Below are 27000 nucleotides of genomic sequence, written 5' to 3'. Positions count from 1 at the left end.
ATATGAGTAATTGACTAATTTTGTATATGTGTATATATTTTTTAACTTCTAATGTAGTATATACTATATGTATAGTGTATATATATTATTTAACGTATTTATAATGTATATAGGTGGGTATATGTAATGTATATTGAAAGAAAGTTTTTTTTTTATATTTTTGACCGGGTTTGACCGAGTTTTGGTGGGTTTGACCGGGTTGGGTTAAGTGGGTCGGGTTAGGGTGGGTTTTAATTTTTTTACTGTTTGGCCCGGCCCGGCCCGACCCATCTAGCGCCAAAATCGGCCCTTAACCGACCCTCAACCCGGTTAAAATAAAAGGTCCAGTTCCGGATTGGCCCGGCCCGTTTGACACCCATACCTTAGATACTTAAAATTTCATCTCTCATGAATTACTTAGCATCAAGCCTCACTTTCAAACCAGCCTCCCGGCGTTACGTCACTGAACTTACACTCAAGTATTTTGGCGCGGTCATACTCAACTTAAATCCTTCCGACGTTAGAATCTGTTCTCCAAACCTCTAGCTTAGCGGTTGACCCCGTCGCAAGGACTCGTCAACCAAAACTAGCTCGTTGTTATAACAATCACCAGAATGTTGTTATAAGATTTTGAAGCTAAAACAGTAAAAAGTTCATAACTTTGTTTTGCAAACAACGGTTTACTCCCATCTCATTTTATATATAATGTATTTGACTTGACACGAAATTTTAATTTTTTTTTTTTAAGCATAGTACATATACTCGCAACCCATTTGTAAAATAAAAGGCTTTGAGGATAAAAGAACAATTCCTAAAAATCCAGGGACTGAAATAGCAATTTACCCTTTCTTCCTCCCAAATCCTTAAACCTCTGCAAAAGGGTTTAAATAGCCATAGCAGCAGCTACACAGCAAAAATTCCATTCAATCCACAAACTGTTTTGTAAAAAAATCCCAATTTTTTTTTATTAACTGTACTGTTCGAGCCAGATTTTGCGCACCTGACACCTCCCATCAACAGCAGCAGATATTAGTTAACTCTGTCTGCCAAGGTTAGAACATATTAATCAATTCAATTTTGAGAAAAAAAAAATGCCTTCAAAGAAGAAGAATCAGAAGTCAGCAACAAGGATTTCACAATCAGAACTTAGTGATAATTCATCAATTTCATCAACCATATTGAGTTCTTCATCAGATAATGAAGAAGAGCTTAGGTGTTGTATTGAAGAAGCTTCTAGAAAGTTCCCAACTTTGATTGCTAGGACAAGTTTTATTGGTAGAATTACTGAGGATCCTGTGGAGAGTGTTGATACTAAAGGGTGTAAGATTTGGGTTTCCGAATCTTCCATGCTTGCCTTTTCTATTACTCCTGGCTCTATTGTATCGGTAAATTCATTTTTTTTTTCGTTTATTTCTATTGTTTTAATTCAAAAAGATACATTTAACTGCCTGGACAACGCGGTTATAAAAAAAAAAAAGATTCATTATTTACTAGCAATGGTGGAGTGGTGGAGCTAAGGGGGTGTCAAAATATAAAGGAATTAATCCACGAAGAAGTCAAGGGGAGTCAACATTTTAGTCTGTTTGAAAAAAAATGTCTCTTTTCTTCTTTTTTTGGCAACTCGTTAGTTCCAACTTTCCACTTGGCATGTTGAAAATCATAAAACTAAAAGGCATTTTGGAACATTCTATGTATCGTTAGTTTGAGACCACAAGATTCAAAAGTTCGGCTTATTTTCTTAAACTCCGGGCCAAGAAAACCAGGCAAAACAAATTGAAACGCAAAGAGTATAATTATACATAAATGAGAATTTTTGCCCAGCTAAACAGTGTAATTTCCGGATGAAGAGATGGCTTCGCCATTTTTTACTAGTTGTTTATTAGGGGTAGCTGTTTATTAAGGGTGATGCGGTTGTTATGCCTTAAACATACATGTATCGTTAGTTTGAGACCACAAGATTCAGAACTCTTGCTTATTTTCTTTATCTCCAAGCTAAGAAAACCAGGCAAACAAATTGAAACGCAGAGAGTATATATATACATAAATGAGAATTTTTGCCTAGCTATACAGTGTAGTTCCCCGATGAAGGGGTTGCTCCACCATTGTTTACTAGTTGTTTATTAGGAGTAGCTGTTTATTAGGGCTGATTTTTTATGCCTTAAACATACAGTAGATTATGTCTGTGTGTGTATTTTGTTGTTTATTGTAGTTATTTCAGGCGTTTGATGTGGTTCTTTTGGAAAAAAATTATACCTACGTGTGTGTGGTGGCGGTGGTTGTCCAATGCAAATGCAATGCACACACACATTAATGTCTTTTGAATGTTGAGAATAGCGTTTGCTTTTTTCGCCTGTACTTTTGATTTACATTAAGTTGTTTCCTTTTCTCTTTGATCAGTTGATGTATAAATTTGATGTACAAAACTACATGTACGTCTCGCTAACAGCATCCTTAATGTGAGATGAATTCTGCTTGTGCCTGAATTTGGTGAATACACTTATTTTGTTTGTAACTAATTTGTGTTTATGATTTTCCTTCATTTATGACTTGAGCTCGAATTAGAACTTAGCATGAGCCTCTTTCAGCTAAAGGATATATTCATGAGAACAATTAAAAGAAACTGCATTTATATTCTCTTTCATGTCTCCCAAGGAAATTATCCTATTGAGGATCATGAGCCTAAGTGGGCGACAAACGCATCATCGAGATCCAAACTCAATTTTGCTGATGAAGCAGCTTTGAATATGGATCTTTCTTCCAGATAGTTATTGAATAGCGAGAAAAAACATCACGTAAAAAATTCGGAGTGTGCATCATTGATAAATATTAAGAAAACACTAAAATCTTTTGAGCTGGTTTGTGATTTAGGAAGGGGGTGTTTGCCGAGGCAATGTGCTTTCTAGGGCTTTACACATATGCAACATAAGCTATAGTATGTAATTGCCGACATGTCATAGCTTCCTTATTATATTTTCAACCTTCCTATTGATTTCAGAGTTTGATTTTATGTTACTTTTTAATGTTAACAGGTTTCCCTATTGATTTCAGGGTTTGCTTATATGTTACTTTTTAATGTTAACAGGTATCCCTTGCTCCTTTGAAGAAATATGAAAGTAACTTCCCGCTTAGCTCATTGTCTGATGAGTGTACAAGGCATTTTGGACTTGAGTATACAGAAAATGCAGCTCATGAAGCAGGAAACTTTTTTGCTGTTGCAACTGTTTTCCCATCTTGTAAGGTTTGGATGCAAATATTTGTTTTGTCTTCATTTTTCTCTGCTGTTCAATTCCTGTTACTTAATTTGAAAAATAAGGGTATAAACCTGGATATAAAATATTGATTTTTTTCCTGAACCTGAGATGAAAACAGAGCGAGATTCCCGATAGACTATTAGGCTTCATGAAATAGTTAGATTTTATCTAGCATATTATTGATTGATCTGCTGGTCAAATTGGATCATGATGCCTTCAGTGTGTCATATATTTGTGAAACAGAATCGTGGTCTGGAACCTCTACCTCTTCAACGTACATCCTGACGTATGGGCCTGATTGTTTTTCCATGAGCGAATCATGTGAAAATTTTCTTTTGATAGTGGGTGGCGGTGAGACTTGAATGCAAGATCTCTATCTTCTCTAATACCATGTGGCGGTGAGACGTGTTGGAAGGAGTATGTGGATACATTCAAATAAAGGAAGCTCCCACTTAAATTGAGATCGTGTCAACGACACTTTGTTCCTTGCACCTGTTGAGTAAAAAATGATTGATTGTCCTTGTGATAATGGATGGCGGGATCTTCCCCGCTCCTAGCAGGAGCTTAATGCACCGGGCTGCCCTTGCCATACTGTAGTGATACAACTGGAGATAACTTGCCGTGAGAGCTAGAGGAATTCACTAATACCTTTTAAACATCAAAACTGAATGTGCAGTTTCTCCTTTGAATATAAATGTTATGGTAAAATCTGATATTTTAGTGTAGGAGAAGTGGCAACATCATAGACAATTTGTTATGCTTATAGATTACTTGATGAAATTCAGAAGGGGCTCGGTTTCTTTCAACTGGGAGAAGCGAGTAGAAATGTAGTTATAACCAAAAAGAAAAAAAGAAGAAGAAAAACTAGTTCTAGAAATGTTGTTGGCATCTTCAAATGCTGAGTATTATGTCTAGAAGTTCTTCCTGCATTTGGAATCCTCAATAGTTTTGTATCTCCTAGAATTTGGTTGTTGTATCACAGGATCATAGGACAATCATCATCTAGTCTCTTAGTTGTTCTATTTGCTTTTACAAGTTGCCTGATGTCTGTCTGTAAGTTGTCGAAGTGTCAGATTAATCTTTGCTGGGGCATTTCTCTATGGGAGTCTTAAGGTGTACTATTAGGAACTTTGTATCATTTAATGGTTCGTCCTGAACTTTTCTTACTTAGAAGTTGTGAAATTTGCTACTTTCTGGCCCTGATGTTGGCTTATAATATTCGTTGAATCTTATTATTTTAAACACTCTTTTGACAAAAGCATGTTGAAAAGAGATTCTATTGCATTCTTACCAAATGGTTGAATTTTGCATTGACTTGAGATTTTGATCTCTTTGCAGGTTTTAAAGAATGGAGCACGATTATCTTCAAGCCTCGCGTGGAGTATGGGTTATCCTGCACCGGGCAGGATCATTTTTGTTCACCCGATTCGTGATCCTACCATAAGGAGCATTGCAAGTGGAAGCAATCAATCATCCAATGGTAGAGTTAGTTCCCTTTTGGTTAGTAACTGCGAGGAACTATCTTTGTCACTTGTATCTCGTAATGGAATATCACCGACGAACAACTTCATATCCTCTCAATATGCAACTACTGAAACAAGAAATGGTCGAGCTGATACTACGTCAGTTTCATCTCCTCGGACTCCATTACACTCTCGTTCTAGACTTAATTCTCCTAGCACCAGGGAGATCAATACACCCAAGGATCAAGAATCAGTGTCCATTTTTTCTGGTGTAGGTGGCGCATCTAGCAACATATTCAACATCAGCGAAATTTTGGTGGATGACCATTCAAAGAAACTTATACAAACCTGTACAGCTTTGTGGTTGTGTTCTCGCATTTTACTCTCTGGAAATCTTGTGATTGTCCCGCTGCTTTCAAGGCTGTTTTTTTTTTCAGGTTACAGCTGCTTCTCCTCAACAAAGTTTGGGAGAATATGGTAATGTTGTTTTCTCCGTAGATCACAAAACAAAAGTAATTCTACATTTACCTGTGGATATTGAAACTGAAACTCCAATAAGAAGGTTATCACCATCAGAGCTTGAACATAGAAATATCAACAGTAAGGATGGAGTTGACTACCCAAAATTGGGTGGTCTTTCTGAAGAATTTGCTGTTCTAATGGACATAATAATATCATCAGTGGTTAAGGGTACAATGGCTAGGTAACCTCTCTTTCTAATGTAAATATCATGTTCTTTTCTAAATCATATAACTTTGGTTAGTATGGAAAAATTATCTATAAAAATATGTGGACTCCAGGGATCTGCTTGCTTTCTGGGTATGAGAAGTTGGTTATGAAGGCTAGCAATTTTTACTACGTTGTTTCAATCAGACAAAGTAATGGATAAGCTTATTTTAAAGATCTGTTTGCCCCATTCTATCTTGCAAACGTTACACATTAAAGAGAAACAAATAGATCTTTATGGGCATCAGTTATAGTTACAGTATTGATATTTTATCAAAACATCTTGCAGTAGTCAATATCTGTGCTTCAACCACTGCTGTCTTTGTTAGCCACCCTTATCTTAATCGCCCTTCAACCACCTTGCACCAGTGCTCCTTTCTTGTGTTATAATGCCCTTTGGACTCGGAACCTAACCTAACCTCTCTCTCTCTCTCTCTCTCTCTCTCTCTATATATATATATATATATATATATATATATATATATATATATATATGCAATTTTACCTATTAGAAAGTGGTTAAGATTTCTCGCGACATTTTATCACTGAAATATTCTCCTTTTTACAATAATGGTTTTTAAATTTTTGTTTGTGCAGTATGCCAAATGCTTACTGCCGTTATTTTTTGGAGAATCTTTGTATGAGGCGTTCTGCTAATCATTTATTCAGCCTTGATATATAGTTGCTGTGGCATTTACCTTTGTTACGGCACATTGATAATAGCACAAATATATTTTTCCCAAGTCCTGCCAGAAATTGAATAAGCAGCTTTCCTCTTTTCCTTCCCGCTTTTGCGGCGGAGTAGTTTGTTCTCTAGGAAAATTGGTATTATCACATGCTAATGTCAGCTGTCAATATTTCAGCATGGGTTTACGTCCTACCAAGGGAGTACTTCTTCATGGCCCACCTGGAACTGGAAAGACTGCTTTGGCGCGATTATGTGCTCATGAAGCTGGTGTAAACCTATTCTCTGTCAATGGGCCTGAAGTAATTAGTCAATATTATGGTGAAAGCGAACGAGCATTGCACGAGGTGTTTGAGTCAGCGAGTCGAGCAGCTCCTGCTGTGGTTTGCTCTCTCACTTTTAATCCAGTTAGATGTGATTTGTTTCAATAGTAAACTTGCTTGTGTTCAAATGTCACAAAATAGCTGAAAATTCCACTGTTAAATCTTGACGTGTAATGGCAACAAAATGGAATATAGAACTTCTGTAGAAGGAAGACAATGAGATATCAATTTTTGTGATCTCAAGGATAGAATCTTTTTGACATGTATGAATGATGGGAAACTAGTAAAATATTACAGCACCAATTTAGGGCTGATTTCAATGAAAATTACCTTTTTTACTGCTCCAACAAATAAAAGAAAAGAAAAGAAGTATTGGGAACTATTAGAAGTCCATTTAAAAGTTTGATGGTTCCTTTCGGTACACTATGTTTTAGTCCTGATCCACAAATAGTTTCTTAGGATGTTCTTTCTATAAATTGTGTTGCATTAGGGTAGTTCATGGACTTGCTACTCTAGATTATCTCTCACTGATAAATTATGGAAGTCTTATCTTTTAAGCTCTGTACATAATATCAAAGTTTACTCTCTTTTGTTTGAATGAACTTTTTTTCTTCATAGAAATAACTTTTTGGTTTTCCTAAAGCAACATTCTTTTTGACGAGGTTAAAGCAAATTGGAGAATAGTTTTCTTAAAGTAACATTGTGGATACCAACCATGTGTGAGTTATAAGAAAAGATTTTTAGTTCTCATTGATGTACCCATGTCATATGATATGGTTGTAATTCTAAATCTTTCAAGATATGCCGAATATACGCTGATAGTTGAATGTTGATGTGTCAGATTCGTACTACGGTGTCCACATAGGACACCATTATCTTATTCTTGGACACTTGCTCTATGATGTCTGATGAGTGTGGGTATTGGACTTGAGTACAGAAGGTAGGAGCTGATGGAAGTAACTATTTGTGCCTGAGATACTAAAATGCGCAGATGGAGAAATGGATAACCATGTCTGAATATTGGCATAGCCTAGCGTGTTTAGCCCTATCAGATTCACACCAACTGTAGTTAACTAACCTTAGTTTTCTTCGGCAGGATAAAAGTCAATTTGATTTCTGTATCTTTGCTATAATTAAACCTTGGGTGATGGTTGTGGCTATATATAGGCTTTCTTTTTTCAAATGTCAGTTGATTAACTTTTAATAACCCAGAGCCTTTTTCATTTGCAGGTCTTCATTGATGAGTTGGATGCCATTGCGCCTGCTCGTAAAGATGTAGGTGAAGAGCTTTCTCAAAGAATGGTAGCTACACTGTTAAACTTGATGGATGGAATAAGAAGAGCTGATGGAGTACTTGTTATTGCTGCAACCAATCGACCTGACAGTGTTGAACCAGCTCTTAGACGACCTGGGAGGCTTGACAGGGAAATTGAAATAGGTAGCCACAAAATCTTATCAAATATTGTTATGGGACTTTATCATTTGCACAAAGGACTAGATGTTACACCAACAAAAATAACATACCTAGAGTAATCCCACAAGTGTGGTCAAGCGAGGGTAGGATGTAGAGACCTTAGCGTACCTTTGTTGGGTAGAGAAGCTGTTACCTATAGACCCTCGAAAAATGGGCTAGACATTGAACTATCAAACCCATAAGTCTAGAAGTGCTAATACCAAGGTCGTAATACACCCCCCACCCCCACCCCACCCCTTTTTTTCGAAATGGTAAGTTTGTATTCATAAACAGCACTAAAGATGTGATATGGAATTATGTACATTGTGCCAAAAGTATGAAGACAAAAGTTCCCTATCTAAATCTATAGGGATTGTAGGAGCTCTAAGACTGATTCTGATCCATTTGCAAGTTCCATTCTACACCAAAAGAAAAACAAAAAAATGATGTTGGCCTTTATATTCTGGATGTTATTGGTCTTATCTTCAAAGCATCTCAAGTTCCTATCTTTCCAAGCTGTCCACCAGATAAAAGCTGGTGTAGTGTTCCACAGCGTTATCTTTCTTCTGTCTGAACCTGCCCTGATCCAGCTTCTCAAAAAATCAGCAGTGCTGTTTGGCATTGGCCATTTCTCGGGATCTTTGACTAATGTCATGTGCTCCAAACTTGAACTCAACTTCCTTTTTTTTTTGCTATCTTGCTTTTGATGTGATATATGACCTTTCTCATCATTGAAAAATATGTTTAGGCATACCATCTGCCAGACAACGGTATGAAATACTACATTCAGTACTTGGTGAAATGGAACATGCTCTTTCTGACAAGAATGTTCAAGACCTTGCAACAGCTACACATGGTTTCGTGGGCGCTGATCTAGCTGCTTTGTGCAATGAAGCAGCTTTGAATTGTCTTCGTGAACACGTTGAGTCCAAAACATGCATTGGAAATACTCATTATAAACCTTCAATGCCAACATATGATACATGCCTTGGCAAGAATGATACCCATTTCTTACAAGACAATGACGACCTTTCTTCTAACAGTGATTTCGAGGGGGCATCTTCATCTATTTCAGAAGCATGTGTTTCATCAGATATTCCAAGAAACTTTACTGGCATGGAACAAATAGACACTCTTAGGATCACTTATAAAGATTTTGAAAGGGCTAGAATGAAAATAAGGCCAAGTGCCATGAGAGAGGTATGTTTTACCTTGTTTATAGTTTTTTTGTTGTTAAACATTGTTGGAAATTTAGTTTGGCTGTGTTGTCTACATTGATGCGCTGGTCGCATTCAGATATTTGTAAGATTATAAGTTTCGGAAAATGGGCTATTTCTTTTTTGGTGTTTAACCAATGTCCTTGCAGTTTTGGTAACTGACCCCAACAAATTGCATTGAGTCATTTTTTGCGAAGGGTCAAGTTTTTAACAGGCCTTTGGTTGATTTAGTGCAGCTGGGTTATGATGTAAGGTTGATCATGTATGCCTGCATCCTGTAAATGGAGTTTATCTGTAAATACTTAGCGAATCAAATCACCTTTACTTTCTTTTTCATTTGAAGTTCCTGGTCCCTATTATTCCAACAGATTTGCATAAGGACCATTTGCTTAGACATCTAGAATTGCAATCTGCACTGAACTGAATCTTTCCTCTTAATATCAGGTTATTCTTGAGGTTCCAAAGGTAAACTGGGATGATGTTGGAGGGCAGAGGGAGGTTAAGATGCAACTCATAGAAGCTGTTCAATGGCCTCAGAAACACCAGGAGGCTTTCAAGCGCATTGGGACTCGTCCTCCTACTGGAGTTTTGATGTTTGGTCCTCCAGGATGCAGCAAAACACTGTTAGCTCGTGCAGTTGCTTCTGAAGCGGGGTTGAACTTTCTTGCAGTGAAGGGCCCTGAGCTTTACAGCAAATGGGTGGGTGAATCAGAAAAAGCTGTCAGGACACTATTTGCAAAGGCTAGGGCGAATTCTCCTTCAATTATATTTTTTGATGAAATAGATGGCCTTGCTGTTGTACGTGGCAAAGAAAGTGATGGGGTTTCTGTGGCTGATCGGGTCATGAGTCAACTTCTTATTGAATTAGATGGTGAGTTTTCCACACTTAAAGGGCTTCTCAGCTGTTTCTGCATTTGAAGTCTATTGAAGAACACTAGTGATCATTATACTCCAATTGTATTTTTTTTAGGCGAGCAAGTTAGTTCATGCCATTTGACTAAGCATATTCTTAAAATGAAACTCAATGGCCGTTCTGTCAAAGCTAGGGGTGGGGATTCGGTTTGTTCTGCTCGGTTAAGAAGCAGGTGATTAAGGATGTTTTGTTAATAATGGGAGGAGGGATGTAGTGCAGCGGCTACAAGAGTGATTTGGTTGTAGAGTGACGTTGCTGTCCAGAGTAGTTTCTTGAACTTTTGTTGTTTTAAATCATTCCTAAGGGCACAGAACATGAGATGCTTCTCTCCACAGTGAATCTGAGATACTGACGGGTTGCTTGGGGAAGGGAAAGGTGACATCTCATTATATGGTTTCCTTTTACTTGACTAAAGATTATGAGTCCTTTAATAAAATTCTTGGGACTACCCATAATCTAGGGTTTATTTTAATTTGTAGAACTAGGATCCTAATGTGGCAAAGCAGTTCAAAATTGTCTCAGTTTCTTTATGTATGAGGAATCTTTAAATTGTCGAAGATTCTGATTGGCTTAATTTACAATTTTTTGTTGTTGAAGGTTTACACCAGAGAGTTAATGTCACTGTTATTGCTGCAACAAATCGGCCAGACAAGATTGACCCTGCTCTTCTAAGACCAGGTGAAATCGGTTATTCCTCCTTTTATGTTGAATTTTGTTGCTACTACCCATTCCTTGCTTGAGATCTGCTAGTGCTCCTTAAAGATAATGCTATTTTTGTTAGGACGTTTTGATCGATTGCTGTACGTTGGACCTCCAGATGAAAAAGACAGGGAGGCAATATTCCACATACATTTGAAGAAGATGCCATGCAGTTCTGACATGTGCATTGAAGAGCTAGCTCGGCTAACCAGCAGCTGTACTGGTGCTGACATATCGCTGATATGTCGTGAAGCAGCTATTGCAGCTATCGAAGTAAGTTCACTCTTTAATGTGGTTGTATATCTATTCTTTTTAATATAAGGAATGTGGCTACGTGACCAGGATGTCACGGGTTCAAGCAGTGGAAATGTGGGATAAGGCTGGGTACAATAAACCCTTGTAGTTCGGCCCTTCTTCGAACCCCATGCATAGCGGGAGCTTTAGTGCACCAGGCTGCCTTTTTTTTTTACGGAAGGGCTATGTATCTATACATATCCTCTCCTTCTCTGTATGCATATTTTTCTAGCCTAACCTTTTTGGTATCAGGAAAGCCTTGATGCCGCTGAAATAACAATGGAACATCTGAAGACCGCCATAAAGCAAGTGCCTCCATCTGATGTTCATTCGTACCAGGAGTTATCAAATAGGTTTCAGAGGCTTGTGCACTCAGACCCTGTGAAAGATGATTAGTGTCATCAATGATTGCTAACACAGATCAAGTCAAATTGCCTGCTGGTATATTCTCATCCATTGTCCTCCTTTCCCTTGGTTTAGTAATATCACACTGCTATTTTGTTCATTAAACGGCTCTGGTTGAATAATAATAGCTATTCATAGCTCGTTGCTTGGCCTTATATTGAATTTTCCTTTGTATTACCTACTTAGCTTACACCTATTATTCATGTTAAACGTTTTCTTATATAACTGTGCAATATCCATCAAACTGCAGATGGATATAGTTTATAAGATTAGCATTCTCTATTAACTGCTAAATGTGAATGTTTTTCACCAAAAGATGCTTCGCAATTTTGTGTGTGTTGAAAACTATATGGTTCAAGCATAAATTAGTGAGGCAAAATCTAAGTGGTAGAAGTGACCTGATTTAAGTACTAGCCCTTTTGACTTTTGATACAAAGTCTTCACTAAATCGTATAGTTTTCTACTTTTCTTATTGTCACCTAAGTATTAGATTGTGAAAGATTGATTGGCAAAAGCTGGTTGTTGAAAGGTGCTTCAATAATCAAACTACTAGACTCTTCTTTTTGCTTGCCGTAAATGTTGCATGGCTCTCCTGAGGAATGTTGGGGACGTTTTGATGTGACAATGAGAGTTTTCTAGTCTTAAATTCAGTACACATGGATATTGAGAAGAAGCTGTTTTAATGGATGTGTTAAGATGTTTTAAGTATGGTATGTGTACATTCTAGTTTAGTAGCATTCTTACCCCTATTGCTTTCTTGGGGATATCTGATTGTACGAGTACCGAGGGATCTTCCTTATTCAACTTATTTAGGAGATTCATGTGTCTTTTCATGAAAGTAGTCACGGACATAAGCTTTTCACCCTTGAAGCAAGACGTTTAATCAATTATGATGCTTCTTGATTACGGTTTTTAACATCTGAGTCTTCTTTGCACAGGTACATGTTGATGCCATAATTTACATATCTCCCATGTTAATCCAGAAATCTACTGCAAAAACATATATGCAGTTGAATGCATCAAGGAAAAGTCTATTCCATATGGTGAGCGCGTGAACTTTTGCTCGTGGGAGCTTTCATTAGCGGAGCCAGAACGAACATTTCTATATGTCAACGTCAACTATCTGATGCCATCAACAATCGGTCTGTGCAGTATAGTGAGTAACAGCTATTCACTGGATTAATGCTCCACAAATTGAGATTTCCTACTGATCGTCGATGCATTGTTTGCAATCAAGGTTTTCGATACACATGAAATGTTTTTTATGATGGTGTGGTATTAAGAACATAGCAAGGAAGCTCCACTATGTATACTTACTGGTGTTTGTTTCCTCCAGAAAACTGCACTATGGATGATATGTTTTAGTTCATGATATTTTTTGCATTATGCAGAAATATTACTTGTAAGCTACTATATAAAACCACAGTGGCTATACATCAACTTTCTGATTGAATAGACCTTTCTCATCCTTTATATTCATGCCAAATTAGCAATTCTTGATTGGTGTTGTTTTCACTAGTGGATAGTCCAATATAACTGCTAGTCTATTTTTTTATTGATTATCGTGGTGTTTGAGTCAATTTGCACTTCATAAGATACTTGTCGCCTTTTACCATCAATAAATATCATATACTAGATAGCTTTTTCCATCAAGATTAGGACAGATGGAGGAAAGATCACCTCTAATATCAAATAATTTTGCTATTGCTATATGAATTTTCAGAATAGTAGATTATCTTTGTATGGAAATTATTGCACATTCAATATGCAATAGAGCATATTATAAGTACATAAATACTTCAAAATGGGGTCATGTTTCCACTTCCCTTTCCTTTCATTGGACTTCATCTTGTTCTTTCTCTCTCTGTCCTTCTTTCATATTTTAATATTAATATTATTTTGGGGGGGAAGTGTTTCTCTCTTTCCACTTCATAATTTTTATATTTCCTCTATCCAATCATAATATCTGTACAACCTCATCTATGTTTGTGTGACAATGTACCAAAGAGTATTTTTCTAAAAGAGAATCTTTGTGACCTTTGACTTAGAGCTGTAAATGCACCTTTCCATAGCCACCTCATCCATTCAGTTGATGTTACAACCATTATAAAGTTGTCATCAGATTTAGATGATAACTTAAAAAAACATTGAGATTTAGTACTTAACTAAATAGTAAAAGCAACTGTCCAGACACATTAAAGCTTCTGCTACATTCAGAGTTCGAGGAATAACTAGATCATAAAAGTCTGTTGTACGCAGCTTCATTTCACATTTGGGGTGACGGTTGCTACAGCTTAAACTCGTGATCTTCTGATTATATGACAATAACTTTGCTAGTTATTCCAAGGCTTCCTTTTTACTTAAAATAAATAGTATTAGTGTTAATTAACTTATCATAAGTAAGTGATTAACACAAACCATGTTGGTTTAAACACTATTGTGACTTGTAAGTGTATAATTTATATTTTTTTCCATCACAATCTCCCCCCCTACTAGCTATCCTGTGGCCCCACCTAGCTTAACATCCACATGGCTCCTAATAAATCTTCATAAAAAATCATATGAAAAGCATCTTCAACAGTAACATAATATAAAGACAAAAGAAGTAAAAAAATCACCTCAATTTTAGCAAAATTAATCAGTTACACATATTTTCTTTGCTATTATTACCCTTCAGCAATCTAAAAAGTAAAAAAGAATTACCTTTAACAATTGTACCTTTTATTCTTCCTTTTCTTTACTTCCTTTTACTTCTCATTTTCAGTACCTTGGATTATTTTTTCATATTTTTTAATCTCAAATAAAATATATATATATATATATATGTGGCAGCATGTGGACAACATTCTATTGCTAGATTTTTGATTGTCCAATTTTTAAGATAGCATTTATTCCACTTAAAAACAGTTCTGAGGTTATAACAGTTTCGCTTAAAAAAAAATAGTTAGGTACACTAAAATTTTAGATCGGATTTTAAGGATAAGAGACTATTTTTACGACTTAAACTCGTAATTTTCCGATCTCATAACCATGATTTTATCAGTTACTTTAAGACTCCCTTGGAGCTAATAATTTTGCCATAATTGGGGTATGTTATTATGCTTTTTTTCCCTAATAAAAAGCTGAAAAGATACAAGATCCACCTCGAACACCCCTCCACAAAAAACTCTTCCATACACCTAAAAATTCCCACAATTTGCAAAAAGAAATCCCAAGTAAAACTCATTTTCTCCCTCTTTCCATCAACACCCATAAATCGAGATTCTTCACTAAGGGTGATAAAGACAAACAAACACACATCTAAGAGAAAAAAAAATCTCATCTTTACAATTTGTACACTTGTCTTTTTCTGACTCCATATCTTCATACACACTCTTTATATCTGTTTTTCACCTGGTTTTAGATTCTTTTGTCAATCTTTAAGTTCCCATAAAAGGAGGGGTCTTTTTGTTTTCTTGTTTTTGTTTTGTACTTTTGATGATGGTTAATGTTTGAGCTAGTTTGAGTAGTTTGTTGTAGTAATTTGTTATGTAAGTTGATATGATTCTTGTACAAGTACTGTTGAGTAAGTTGGAGTTGTTGTTGTCATAAAGGTGAGATCTTGGTGGGAAAAAAATTCAAGATTTTGGGTTTTCAAGAAGGATGATGAGGATCGGGAATCTTAGTAGCTCAGTTGGTTAGTTGGTTGGGAGTCTGGAGTTTTGTGTTGTTGGTGAGGGTTCGATTCCTCACCTTGTAATCCTCTTGGTTGTTACCCATTATCCCAATTTTCAAGAAGGATAAGATGAGGATCGGGGAATTTCAGTAGCTCAGTTGGTTGGCTAGGCTATCTATCTTGGCTACGCGAAATTTCACCTTGTTGTTGTGTGAGTGGTGAGAGTTTGATTCCTCACCTTGTAATCTCCTCGATTTCAAGAAGGATAAGGAAGATGAGGGAAGAAGATTCAAATTGGTTTGCTAAATGGGAAGAAGAATTGCCTAAACCAGAAGAGTTAATGCCTTTATCACAAACCCTTATAACTCCGGATCTTGCCATAGCTTTTGATATTCCAAACCCCACTAGTCCAAATCCTCAAAGTAAACAGCAGCAGACTCCTCTTGTTCCATCTTCTCAGCCAAATTCATCAGCTGAATTTGAGTCTGCTGAACTGAATGGGACAGGAGGTGGAGATGAACCAGCAAGGACGTTAAAAAGGCCGCGTCTTGTGTGGACACCACAACTACATAAGAGGTTTGTGGATGCAGTTGCTCATTTGGGGATCAAGAATGCTGTCCCAAAGACTATAATGCAACTGATGAGTGTAGATGGATTAACGCGCGAAAATGTTGCTAGTCATTTACAGAAGTATAGGCTTTATTTGAAACGTATGCAAGGTCTTTCGAACAGTGGAAGTGGTGGGAGTAATGCTCAGTCTTTATCAGGAGCAGGTGTTGATCCAGCAATGGACAATTTGTTTGCAAGTTCACCTGTTCCGGCACATTTTCTGCACCCGGGGAGAGGTAATTCTGACCATTTTATGCCGTTTGTGCCAGTGGCACCTATGCAGCATCATCATCATATGGGAGTGGTTGTTGGACACCATCCACAAGTTCAACAGCAGTATAGGCAATTTGGGTCACCGGCGAATGGACATTTTGAGCACCCTTTTTTGTCTAGGCAATCACAGCAGCAGGTTCAGAGAATGGGAACATCGGTGCATAATGGTAGTCCTGTGGTGTCATCTTATGTGGAGGATGTGGATTCAGCCACCACCGCGAATGGGAGGAAGGTACTTACACTGTTTCCAACAGGGGAAGATTGATTATATATCAGAGTAAATGTTGATTTTTAGCATCCTGCAAATCCTGTTAATTTGACTTCTATGTATTCTAGAATTTAAGTCGAATAACATTTGAGCTTTGCTTTAGTACCTTTTTATTGGATTAGTGGTGTTTTAGTGTTAATATCTATATGGAGTTGTTGGTATGATCTTCAACTCTTAGTGGAACTGTGAATCCCCCTTTTATAAGAATTTGGATTTGATGCTTAGTGTCAGTCCTGAAACTGTTTCAGTTAGATGAATTCTACGATTGTAATTACGTTGTGATGAGTTTGACTTGTTTAATTGCGCCCTTACAAGCCACTGAGGTACTTTGTCATTGTTGTTTTTGGGAGAATGAGATTATTTCCCCCCGCTGAAATGCCAACCGTGCTAAGAATCCGTCTTCATTAGTGCACGTGCCTTGTAAAGTCTGTCTTCAATGGTTTATTATATGCTTAACTTCACCGGCTCTTGCTTTTCCCCTTGTTCCTGTTTGTCTAAATCCCCTCTCCTTTTTCTTTGCTTCTTAAAACATACTTGCCCTCGTGGACTTCCTCATCTGAGACGGAAAAAGAAGGATCGAAACATGATAACTTTAAACTACTCGATTAACTAGGATTGATGCAGAGTTGATTGTCATTGCTATTAAGACTGATCTGAGCAAATTCATCATCTGTAGTTTTAGCTGATACCGTGTTGTGGGATTTCTTTTCTTCTTAAAAATAAACAATTGTAGTATTTCCTCACTGGCCATGTGGTGCTGGCTGTATCTTCGGTTTTTATATAGTTCTTTATTTACTATCATATGTTTTCAGTCTTTTAAGACAGCTAAATTCTAGTTTTAAGTGTTAATTATTTGCAAATTGCAAATAGATCGATAACCTATTAACCTTCCAACTTTCTTAAGTTCTTTCTTGGTCTCGGTAGGCCACGAGGTGTGTTCTCCGCTGTTTTAGGGATAATGGATTGATCGCAAAATAGGTAGAAACCATCACCTTCTTGCTTGAAGTAGTAGTAGTAAACTCGTCAAGTACACCAGCCTTGTAAATGTCTAGTTTTAATGGTTTACGATATCCCAGGAGACATTTTTCTTATAATGGTATTAGCTCTTTTCCCATCTCCTTCCCCTTCTGTGTAAGAAAACCTCAGTCTCTTGCTTTTCCCATTGTTCATGTTCGTCAAAATCCTCGCTCCTTTTTCTTCCTGTTCTTAACTCTGGAACTGGGACGTAAGTTCGTCCTTACATTAGCAGATTTACTATGCCAAGAAGGGGAGCCTTGGAGTAACTGGTAAAGCTGTTGTCATGTGACAGGTTCAAGCCTTGGAAACAGCCTCTAGCAGAAATGCAAGGTAAGGCTGCGTACAATACACCCTTGTGGTAGGGCCCTTCCCCGGACCGTATGCATAGCGGGATCTTTAGTGCACTGGTCTGCCCTTTTGAGTGTACTACTCAATCATGTATAGCCTTTCTGGAGTTCCTCTTATCTGTCGCGCTATGTCGCTTGGACTCTTCAAAAATGCCAAACTGCATATCGGATCCTCGAAAAGTAGTGCATTACTGGATCCTCCGACACGCGTGTGGCAGCATTTTTGGAAAAAAGTCAGAGGAACATAGATTTGTTGTACTGATCTGAGCAAATTCATTGTTACTACTCTTAGCTGACACACTGTTTGGTAGGGGGACTAATAGTACTTGTTCTTTTCTCTATATGTAATTTAAAAGTATTTCCTCAATGACCATGTGATGCTAGCTGTACATAGTCAGTTTACATATAATTGGAACTAAACTTAAGAGTTTTGCTCAACATTGTTTGGTATTGCCAACTCAAATTTTGTCTTACATTAACATCTTTATCACCATCATTTAGTATAATGCCAAAAAAAAATAATATAGAAGAAGATGCTCTCACTTTTGAACTAAACAAAACAGTCATATTTGTTGGGCTTTGATTGAGAGAATATATGATATGTACCATATTTTTTTATTCATGATATATTTGGAAAAAGTTGTTCCTTCATAATAGACAAAAAAAAAAAGAGGTCTCACATATTCATATTCCGTAGAATTAGTCCAGATGTGCACAAACGGCTCTGACACCACGATTAAAAGTATGCTCGCTTGTTGTCGTTAATTATGACAAGTAACTTTTCATATCAAGTGTGATATGACGATTTTAAGAAGGGAAAAGGGTCAAATATGCCCCTACACTTTGCAAAAATGTTCAGATATACCTTCCGTTAAAAGTTTAACTCACTAATGCCCTTGCCGTTCAAGTCCTGGGCCATATATACCCATGTTGTCAAGTTTTTGGTCATATACACCCTTGTTGTCAAGTTTTGGCCATATATACCCCTTTTCACAAAGTTTAGGGGTGTATCTGAACCTTTTTGCAAAGTTTAGAATAACATGTACATCGCGTTGATAATGTAGAAGTTATTTACAAATCTGAGTATATAACTTGATATAAATTTCATGATCTACCAAACAGATCTGATGATCTATAAAGATTATACAAGTTGATTTTCACATTATTGAACATTTAGTCCTCATCATGTAATCCTCTTTGATTTATGGAATTATTATAATGTAAGAAAATCAAAGGAGTTTGCATGGATCTAAATGGATTTGCTTCCCTCGTGGTTTGCAAATCAAGTGATATCCAGATCTGTACTAACAATTACATAGGGATATATTAATAAACAGCTATTTATTAGTCCAATAGAATAGTTGAGGTACACTCAGATTATTCCAATATTAAAGAAAATAATAAACAACTATTAGAGTTTGTTGTTTACTATCATATTACGATTATCACACTATTTATTGTTATTCGTGTTTGTTATGATCAAACAGAATAAGCAACACCACAAAGCAAAAAAAAACAAGAAAAAGACACAAACTTATATGGAAACCCTTGACAGGGAAAACCACGGGTGAAGGCGGAGGAATTCACTATAATGGAGAGGAGTATAATGGAGGAGACGAAAGTCTCAATGACGTAATTTTTCACCCAAAAACAACCCACTAAACGCACTTATATAATACGTGCGTACAAATAAATCCCAAGCCCAAAAATAAACAGATCCCGATCCCTACGCTACCACCACCGACCCCACAAAAAATAACAAACATGAGTTGCGCCGCGAATTTTTCAGAGCCGGATCAATAGAATTTAAGTCACAAACTCTAACAGTGTTTCTTTCTAGTAGACTTTTTATCGTTACCTTGTTAGTCGTCATATTTTCTTCACTATTACCTATTCTGCTGTACCTGGATTTTTTTGCACTTGAGCCGATGTTTTTCAGCTTCTCTACCTACCCGAAGTAGTGTAATATCTACGTACTTCAAACCTCACTCATGAAATTTCACCAGTATGTTGTTGTAATAAACAACTATTTATTAGCTCAAGGGATCCATGTGCCTCATCTTTCTTCTTTCTTTCCTTTTTCTTTTTTTAATAGTTGGGTGTGGTGGAGTAGAAGAATAATTTGAAAGCTATTATCAACTTTATTGTAATTAAATTGCTATTTTAGTATTTCGTTGTCACAACTTGTTTAAGACAATGTCAAAAGAAGTTGGATCATTTTTGACATTCTCATTGACAAGGCTGCCATTTCTATCCCAAGTGGTTCTCCCATTTGGTCTGGCCAATTGGGAAGAGATTCATTTAGATTACTGCTATCCAAAAAAGTTTCTATATCAACTAGTGTTTTAAAAAACAAAAAAAGTGCATTGTTTGAAGCTTAATCACAGATAATCTTGATATTTTATACACATAATTAACTCCCGATACATTCAACAAAGATACATTTTTTTCTTTTGTAAAGATAGATAATTAGCTCCGATGTATTTTTTCCGATTTTGAATCTATCGATACACATAATACATCCAACAAAGATACATTTTTTCCTTCGTAAAGATACTAAGTAGCTCTCGATGCGTTTTTTCCAATTTTGAGTGTCTGGGATGCATAATTTAACTTGTATACAAGTCATCTGACACATGCAACAAAAGACCCTCCTTGTAAAGACGGCCACAAGGTTATTCACAGTTTCACACATTAACTTAATAGACCTCAGATTAAGTTATACAAGACAGAATTGATAATGATGATTTAAGGGAGCAATAATAGCAAATTCATATAGTAGTTAATATGAAGTAGCATTACTGCAATAGAGACTCAAAGTCAGTTACTTAATTCGTCCACTCGAACTGAGTTCCAAAAAAATGAAAACAAAAGGGGACCAAGTTTAATAGAGTCTATCACAATTAACCTAAACGAGGATAACGTGCTAAGAGAGAGCAAAAATTACATTCCCCATTACAGACATTCTCTGAACCGTTTCTTGAATATCAGCTGTGGTTCTGGGAGTAACCAAAGCTTAGCGGTTGCTGACAGAAAGCAGGCTGCAACAAAACAAAGCGGGACTGCATCAGTAACGTAAGTTGGGTGAAAACTTATCCACACCGGGTGTCTACACCAAAATAATGAATGTATGACGTGTGTTGAATATACACAACTATTACTTTACTTAATCCTGATCATGATTGTCAAATTGAATTAGTTTGGCGTAAGTAACCACCCGGTGTGGATAAGTATTGACCCTTAAGTTGCATGTTGTTAAGAGATCACACCAGTTCTAAAGATAATAGTAAAAGACTTGATAAATAAAACAAAGATCGACAACATGAACAGATGGGGCAGGCGTGCACCGCCAACAGTGGACTGATTTATGCAAATGCCCCTTTTTTAGGTCCCCATTTCTTGAAGTTATTAAATATACCTAACAAACTACCCTTAGGGATAAGGTTAGACTCGGATCTAATATTTGCTCGTATATTTCTCCACCTTAGGTGTCATCTAACATTTGCAGTTATTCAAAAAATTTTAGACCATGGTCTAGATTTCTCACAAGATTTCCAGTTTGCTCCAAAGGAATTTCACACGATCTAAAGGTCCATCAGCTTGCAAGTGAAATAAAAAGAGTCGTTTACTAAAATAGTTGTCCTATTTTTGGACAAGTGACAATTTCTGCCAATGGCAAGGTTGAGGGCAAAAAAGGAGACCTCGGCATACCACCAACCACAAACTCGATGTAATCCCACAAGTGGGAGCTGGTAAGGGTAATGTTTACGCAACCTTAAGGTAGAGAGGATGTTTCCAAATGAACCCTTGGCCTAAGTAGCACAACAATATGAAAGACCTCAGCATGCCCCGATAATATTTGCCAAGAAAGATAACATCGGTTATTTCTCCTAATAGGTATATCAATTGGAATATAGTTAGTCAAAATGCATAGCCAGGAAGAGAACACAAAATTGCAAGATTTTAATGCTATCAAAATTGCAAGATTTTGAGGCTATCTTAGAACCTTCGAGTAGTAAGACACTGCCCACTGGGAGCTAATAGTACAACTGCATAATTAACAGACTAGCCCCACATTATTATTCGTACAGTCCAGTGCTCCAAACATAGAGCTTGTGGTAAGACATATATAGGTAACTGGCCATTGATAGATCTCATATTAATGCCATAACATAGAAACAAGTCCCTGGAGAACGCTTCTATATGGCACTCAGTTCATATGCAACATCCTAATATGAAAACAGAAGATTGAAATTTCTAATTACTTTAGCTTCCAAATCAGAGTTCTCACATACGTGAAAACTCTAAATCATATAATTTGATGTAAGTGTATCATTGGTGCTCAGTTAAAAAATTATTTGGCCAATACTCGTTTATTAAAAAGCTCCTAAAGGAATCATATAACAAAATGGTTGGTGCTTTATAGCACAATGCCCTGATATATTTAGTCATAATGATTGCTGATTCAACTCAAGAAGGAAACTAGTATCTAAAGGACATGAAGCTGATTAGTACCTGAAAGAAAGCATGTCTAACTTGATCATACGAATGTGCATAAATCATGCTCTGAGTTGGCCACTGCATGAATACTCCATCATTGGAGGTCTGATTAAATCCCATGGCATGATACGGGCCAAGAACAGGGTTCCTGTAGTTTGGTGAAGCTTGACCATTGGGCAGCTGACTCAACTGAGCAAAACCAGGATCGTAATGCACATATGGAGGCTGAAACTTCTGCACATCAAAAGGTGGCACGCTAAAGCACTGACCTGATGGGACACTCTTAACGTATCTGCATCAGTTTGAAAGACAATTGTACCATCTTCAGACACTATTTCAAGTTCTAAATTATTGCAGAACAAAGAAGAGAATGGAAAGGTAAGGAACTTTTTGCCAAAATACACATATAACGTTAGTTTGAAAGATGGTAAGGTAATTGAGTTGAGGGCATTGTAGAATATACAGATATATAATACCAAAATGGTTGTAGAAGCAAATAACTTACCTAACATAATTTCGGTCGTAATCAGGATCACTCAGTTCTTTCTCCCTGTCCCTGAAGATGGCAACTCGGGAAGAAGTACCACCTTCTCTGATGCTGAGGCTTTTCTCCATATCCAAGAGTAACCTACTTGAACATTCATTCTCATCTATGGTGTTCTTGAGGTCAGAAGTAACACGAACCAACGTATCTCTCGACTCAGAGTTAATAGGACTATTAAAAATACGTGCACGTGCCCTGTCATACTCCTCTTTTCTCTCCTCGACGGTTCTTACTTGACTGCGTTTTGCACCCGATTCACTATCTTTTGCGGAGGTGTTACTCGGCCTTGGTTGTATTACTATTTTCATCTTCTCGTATTTGTCATTGTCAGACTGTTTAGGTGGGACGTCCGATAAACGCACAGCAGGGTATTTGCTTTCAGGCTTTCTTGTCACCAGGATTTTGGCCCCCTGACCATCCAAAACATTATCCTGAACTGTAGTCTGCAAACCATAGTGTTGAGCAACACGGTGAGCTGCAAGCCGGAGGTAGGAAGTCGGAAAATGTGGAAACTCAAACTGTTGCATGTCAGAGTTTTGCAAGAACTTCTGAATGTCGAGTTCCATTCGTAGAACTGGCCAAACAGCAAGGAAAAAGCAGACATAAATATTCTGACTATAGAAAATTATTCTATTGAAAAAAAGAACACAGATATTAAAGAATGAGCATGTTGGAGCACTATAATCTAGTAACCACATTTACAAATAAAATAGGAACTGGGGTGCAATAACTAGTACTGTAAGCAAAGATAAACTAAATAACAGATCTCTTAATCAACAGAACAAATTTTCAGTAGATCAGCAAGGCATTAAATCTTTAACTTCGATGATAAATACCATGTTAGTGTTCGCACAGATAAATAATCAGCATATATAATTACACACCATGAAGCTCAATGACCCCCAAACAGTAATGCTTGTGCAACATACATCTCCACCAATAATATTAATCAACATACATAACACAGCTCTCTCAAGTGCTATAACTAAATCAAGACAACACATCCTTCCTATCAGATTAGCAAGGACGCAAACCACATGCAAATTAACTGTTTATGCAACTTACAACTCCACACATAATATTAACATAAAGAAAAATAATCATCCATTCTCCCAACATCATAAATTAACACGATATTTGCTCATCTACAACTAAATTAAACTTCTAGAACCCAATCAAATTAATAACACGGATTAATTACAAACAATTCAGATCTAAGGTCGTGTCCATCACACTCTCCTATCTAAAGGTCATGTCCTCGGTAAGTTGAAATTACGCCATGTCCAATCCAATCATCTCACCCCGTACTTCTTTGGTCTACCTCTACCTCTCCTAAAACCATCCATAGCAAATCTCACCTACTACCCGTCCACACTATTATGTGTCCTCCACAACTCCGTCATGTCATGTCTAATCACCTCACCCAATACTTATTCAGTCTACCTCTACCTCTCCTAAAACCATTCATCGTCAACCAACCTCTCACACCTATGCATTTGGGCCCTAATCACCCAATATGCCAACATCATAAATTAACAGGGTATTTAGCTTATCTATATTCAACCTCTAAAACACCCTTCTACCCCAATTTATGTCCTCCACACCCTCCTATCTAAGGTCATGTCCTAAGTAAGCTGAAACACTGTCATGTCATGTCTAATCACCTCACCTAATACTTATTCAGTCTACCTCTACCTCTCCTAAAACCATACATCGTCAACCAACCTCTCACACCTACGCATTTGGGCCCTAACAGTATCCCAACATCATAAATTAGCAGGGTATTTAGCTTATCTACAGCTATATTCAACTTCTAGAACACCCTTCAACCCCAACCTATGTCCTCTACACCCTTGTATCTAAGGTCACGTCCTCCGTAAGCTGAAATTGTGCCATGCCCAATCTAATCATCTCAGCCAATAATTCTTCATTCTACCTCTAACTCTCCTAAAACCATTCATATCCAACTCTCACACCTTCGCACTGGGGTCCTAATCGTCCAATCTCCCAACAACATAAATTAACATAATAATTCAGCTCATCTTAAACTAAATTCAACTTCTACAACCCAACAAATCACTAACACACATCAATTATACACACACAGAGGCACACCAAGAACCTCAATTCACATTAACAGAATATTCATTTCATCTTCAACTAAATTCAACTTCTACAGCCCAATCAAATTACTAACACACACGCCAAGAATCTCAATTTCCATTAACACAATATTCAGCTCATCTAAAACTAAATTCAACTTGTAAAACCCAATCAAATTACTAATACAAGCATCAATTACACACCAAGAAGCTCAATTAAATATCATTAAATTCAGATCTACCAACAACCCACCAAAATTCCCAACATTCAAAACAACCCCAAATCATCAAAAAACAAAAAACAAACCTAAATTCAACAAAGCCCCAAAACCCCCATAATCAAACCCTAATCAAATTACACCAAAATTAATGCCAAAAAAAAACTTACTTGTCAAACGATGACGTGGGTTTTGAAGAGCTTCAACCAAGAATGGATCCACCATTGTCAAATAAGCTGCACATGAACCCGAATCCATTAAGAGGGGTATATATGTCCCAAAAATTTGGAATACAAAAGGGTTTTCGTTAATTTTTTTTCTTTTTTTAAAATTTTTTTTTCTTCAACCCCAGAAAGGGAGAAGAAGAAGAGACTTTCTCTATCCAAAGAGAGAAATTGCGAAGAGAAAACCCTATTGCCTTCTTATCCCCCTAAAGAAGAAAGAAGAAAAAGGGTCTCATTGTATTCAATAGGGATTGGGTTTTGTCTTTTTCCCCCAAAAAGTAAAAAATATTATTGGAATGTGAAAAAAAAAAAAAAAGGTTTTATTATTAGTAGTACATAGGAATATAGCCAATTTGGCTAAAAATTATCTATATTTGGTTTCCGATTACTTGTGTGTGTATGGGGGAAAATTGAGGTGAAAAGAAATATAAGCTTCTTTTTTGTTGTAAAAAATTATATAAATAATTAAAGTATGTAGGGTAAGTCATATTTATTTCTAGAGTTTCGAATTTTATCGCTAAATTTAGAAAGTTGTAGTGATAGAAAGTGTTTTAAGATTTTTATGATGGATTTTTTATGAGGTAAAATTATATTAGTTGAGTCAATTGAGTCAAAATCTTAAGAATAGAGTTGTTTTGAGAAGGAATGTTAAAGTTTCATAGTGGACTTTCGATGAGTTAGTCGGCTAATAGTTTGGAGCCTATGCAAATGTGGATCAGTCGAGTTAATAACAGAATTTGAATCAACTGAGTCAATACATTCCGCCTATCGGATGTTTGAAGGGTTGGGGGTGGGGGGTGGGGGTGGGGGGCAAGCATAGGAACCAGCTAATATAATTTTACTAACATAAAGTCAATTTTAAGGTTTTGATTTTTAGAGTAACTTACATAAATTTTGAACTTTTAATGAGTTATAATACTTTTTATCATAATTTTGTTAAATTACAAGATATTTTGAATTTTAATTTTTGTGATACATATTTTTAGCCTTGATACATATGCAAATCATGACATAAAACCACCGTTTATAGTACAGAAATATATGAAGAAATTTTCAAAGTTCTATGGCCCAATAAGCCCTATCCATGCATGGGCTTATAACTTGACCATTTTTTTACCGGATTCATATGTGATTCTTTTCGTTGTCTATGCTCGGGGTTTGAGAAAGAATAAGACTACAAAGGTCTATGGAACGTTAGTGGCGGAGTCACAATCTTCATTAAAGGAGATCAAAATAAAAATAAATAATCAAATGAGGTTCAACATCTACTATGTATACATAAAAAGAATTTTAACCATGTATACATAAGCTGACTCTGCCCTTGTTGAACGTAGTCTTATCCTGTAATTTTGTAAGAGAATATTTCCACAGCTTGAACCAATAATTTAATGTTCACATGACAACAACTTTTACTTTAGGGTCCGCTTCATTTGCTAATAGCATCCATAGTTTAGAGAATGTTTGAACTTCTTTGTATCTCCTTCACCTCTCTAAAGGTCATCAAAGCTGATATGATGGAGTGCACAAGCCATATACAGTATAAGTTTATGTAAACATTTATTTAGAGATAATACATCGAAACACTTCTAAATTTTTAGCCAAAATTTACTTTAGACCCTAAACTAATCAGACAATTATTTATCCCTTAATAACTTTCAAGTGAATTTTTTTCCACCTTAAAAAAATATACCACTCTCAATACGGAGAGTGAAGTGCACGCGCCCCACGTAATTGCCAAATCAGTGCCATATCAGCGTCATGTCATTGCCACGTAAGAAATTGTAATTTTTTTTTAAAAAATAATCCAATAAACATATTATTTTTATATATTTTTT

At 36.6% G+C, this 27000-nt stretch overlaps 3 protein-coding genes across 3 annotated transcripts; 2 read left to right on the top strand and 1 right to left on the bottom strand.

Moving 5' to 3' along the window:
* Window positions 1-781: 781 nt before the first annotated feature.
* On the top strand, window positions 782-12861 carry LOC107843998 (calmodulin-interacting protein 111). The gene is given in 12 exon segments (XM_016688456.2): window positions 782-1364; window positions 3062-3217; window positions 4569-5117; window positions 5119-5396; window positions 6283-6487; window positions 7658-7865; window positions 8629-9080; window positions 9542-9968; window positions 10608-10688; window positions 10792-10982; window positions 11256-11444; window positions 12347-12861. Coding segments are annotated over 11 exon segments (2985 nt in total). The 5' UTR covers window positions 782-1070; the 3' UTR covers window positions 11400-11444; window positions 12347-12861.
* A 1650-nt stretch (window positions 12862-14511) lies between these two features.
* Window positions 14512-16531, top strand: LOC107843997 (transcription factor MYBC1). Its single transcript, XM_016688455.2, has one exon. It carries the CDS (start codon window positions 15338-15340, stop codon window positions 16208-16210), a length of 873 nt encoding a protein of 290 aa, XP_016543941.1. The 5' UTR covers window positions 14512-15337; the 3' UTR covers window positions 16211-16531.
* A 3822-nt stretch (window positions 16532-20353) lies between these two features.
* Window positions 20354-25561, bottom strand: LOC107843996. The gene is made up of 4 exons (XM_016688454.2): window positions 25112-25561; window positions 22583-23195; window positions 22093-22369; window positions 20354-20618 (listed from the first exon to the last, which is right to left on the bottom strand). The coding sequence occupies exons 1-4, from the start codon at window positions 25197-25199 to the stop codon at window positions 20565-20567; spliced, it is 1032 nt and encodes a 343-aa protein (XP_016543940.1). The 5' UTR covers window positions 25200-25561; the 3' UTR covers window positions 20354-20564.
* Window positions 25562-27000: the final 1439 nt, after the last annotated feature.

The sequence above is a fragment of the Capsicum annuum genome, chromosome 10, assembly GCF_002878395.1.
Source record: "Capsicum annuum cultivar UCD-10X-F1 chromosome 10, UCD10Xv1.1, whole genome shotgun sequence".
NCBI lineage: Eukaryota > Viridiplantae > Streptophyta > Magnoliopsida > Solanales > Solanaceae > Capsicum > Capsicum annuum.
This window is presented reverse-complemented; position numbering and strand designations above follow the sequence as displayed.

Excerpts from the sequence above, each read along its gene's own strand:
- LOC107843996 (XM_016688454.2), bottom strand. The coding sequence starts at position 25,199 with ATGGATTCGGGTTCATGTGCAGCTTATTTGACAATGGTGGATCCATTC. Across the intron at positions 23,196-25,111 it reads CCCACGTCATCGTTTGACAA|TTCTACGAATGGAACTCGAC; the intron begins GTAAGTTTTTTT and ends CTGTTTGGCCAG. Across the intron at positions 22,370-22,582 it reads TACGACCGAAATTATGTTAG|ATACGTTAAGAGTGTCCCAT; the intron begins GTAAGTTATTTG and ends AAACTGATGCAG.
- LOC107843997 (XM_016688455.2), top strand. The coding sequence starts at position 15,338 with ATGAGGGAAGAAGATTCAAATTGGTTTGCTAAATGGGAAGAAGAATTG.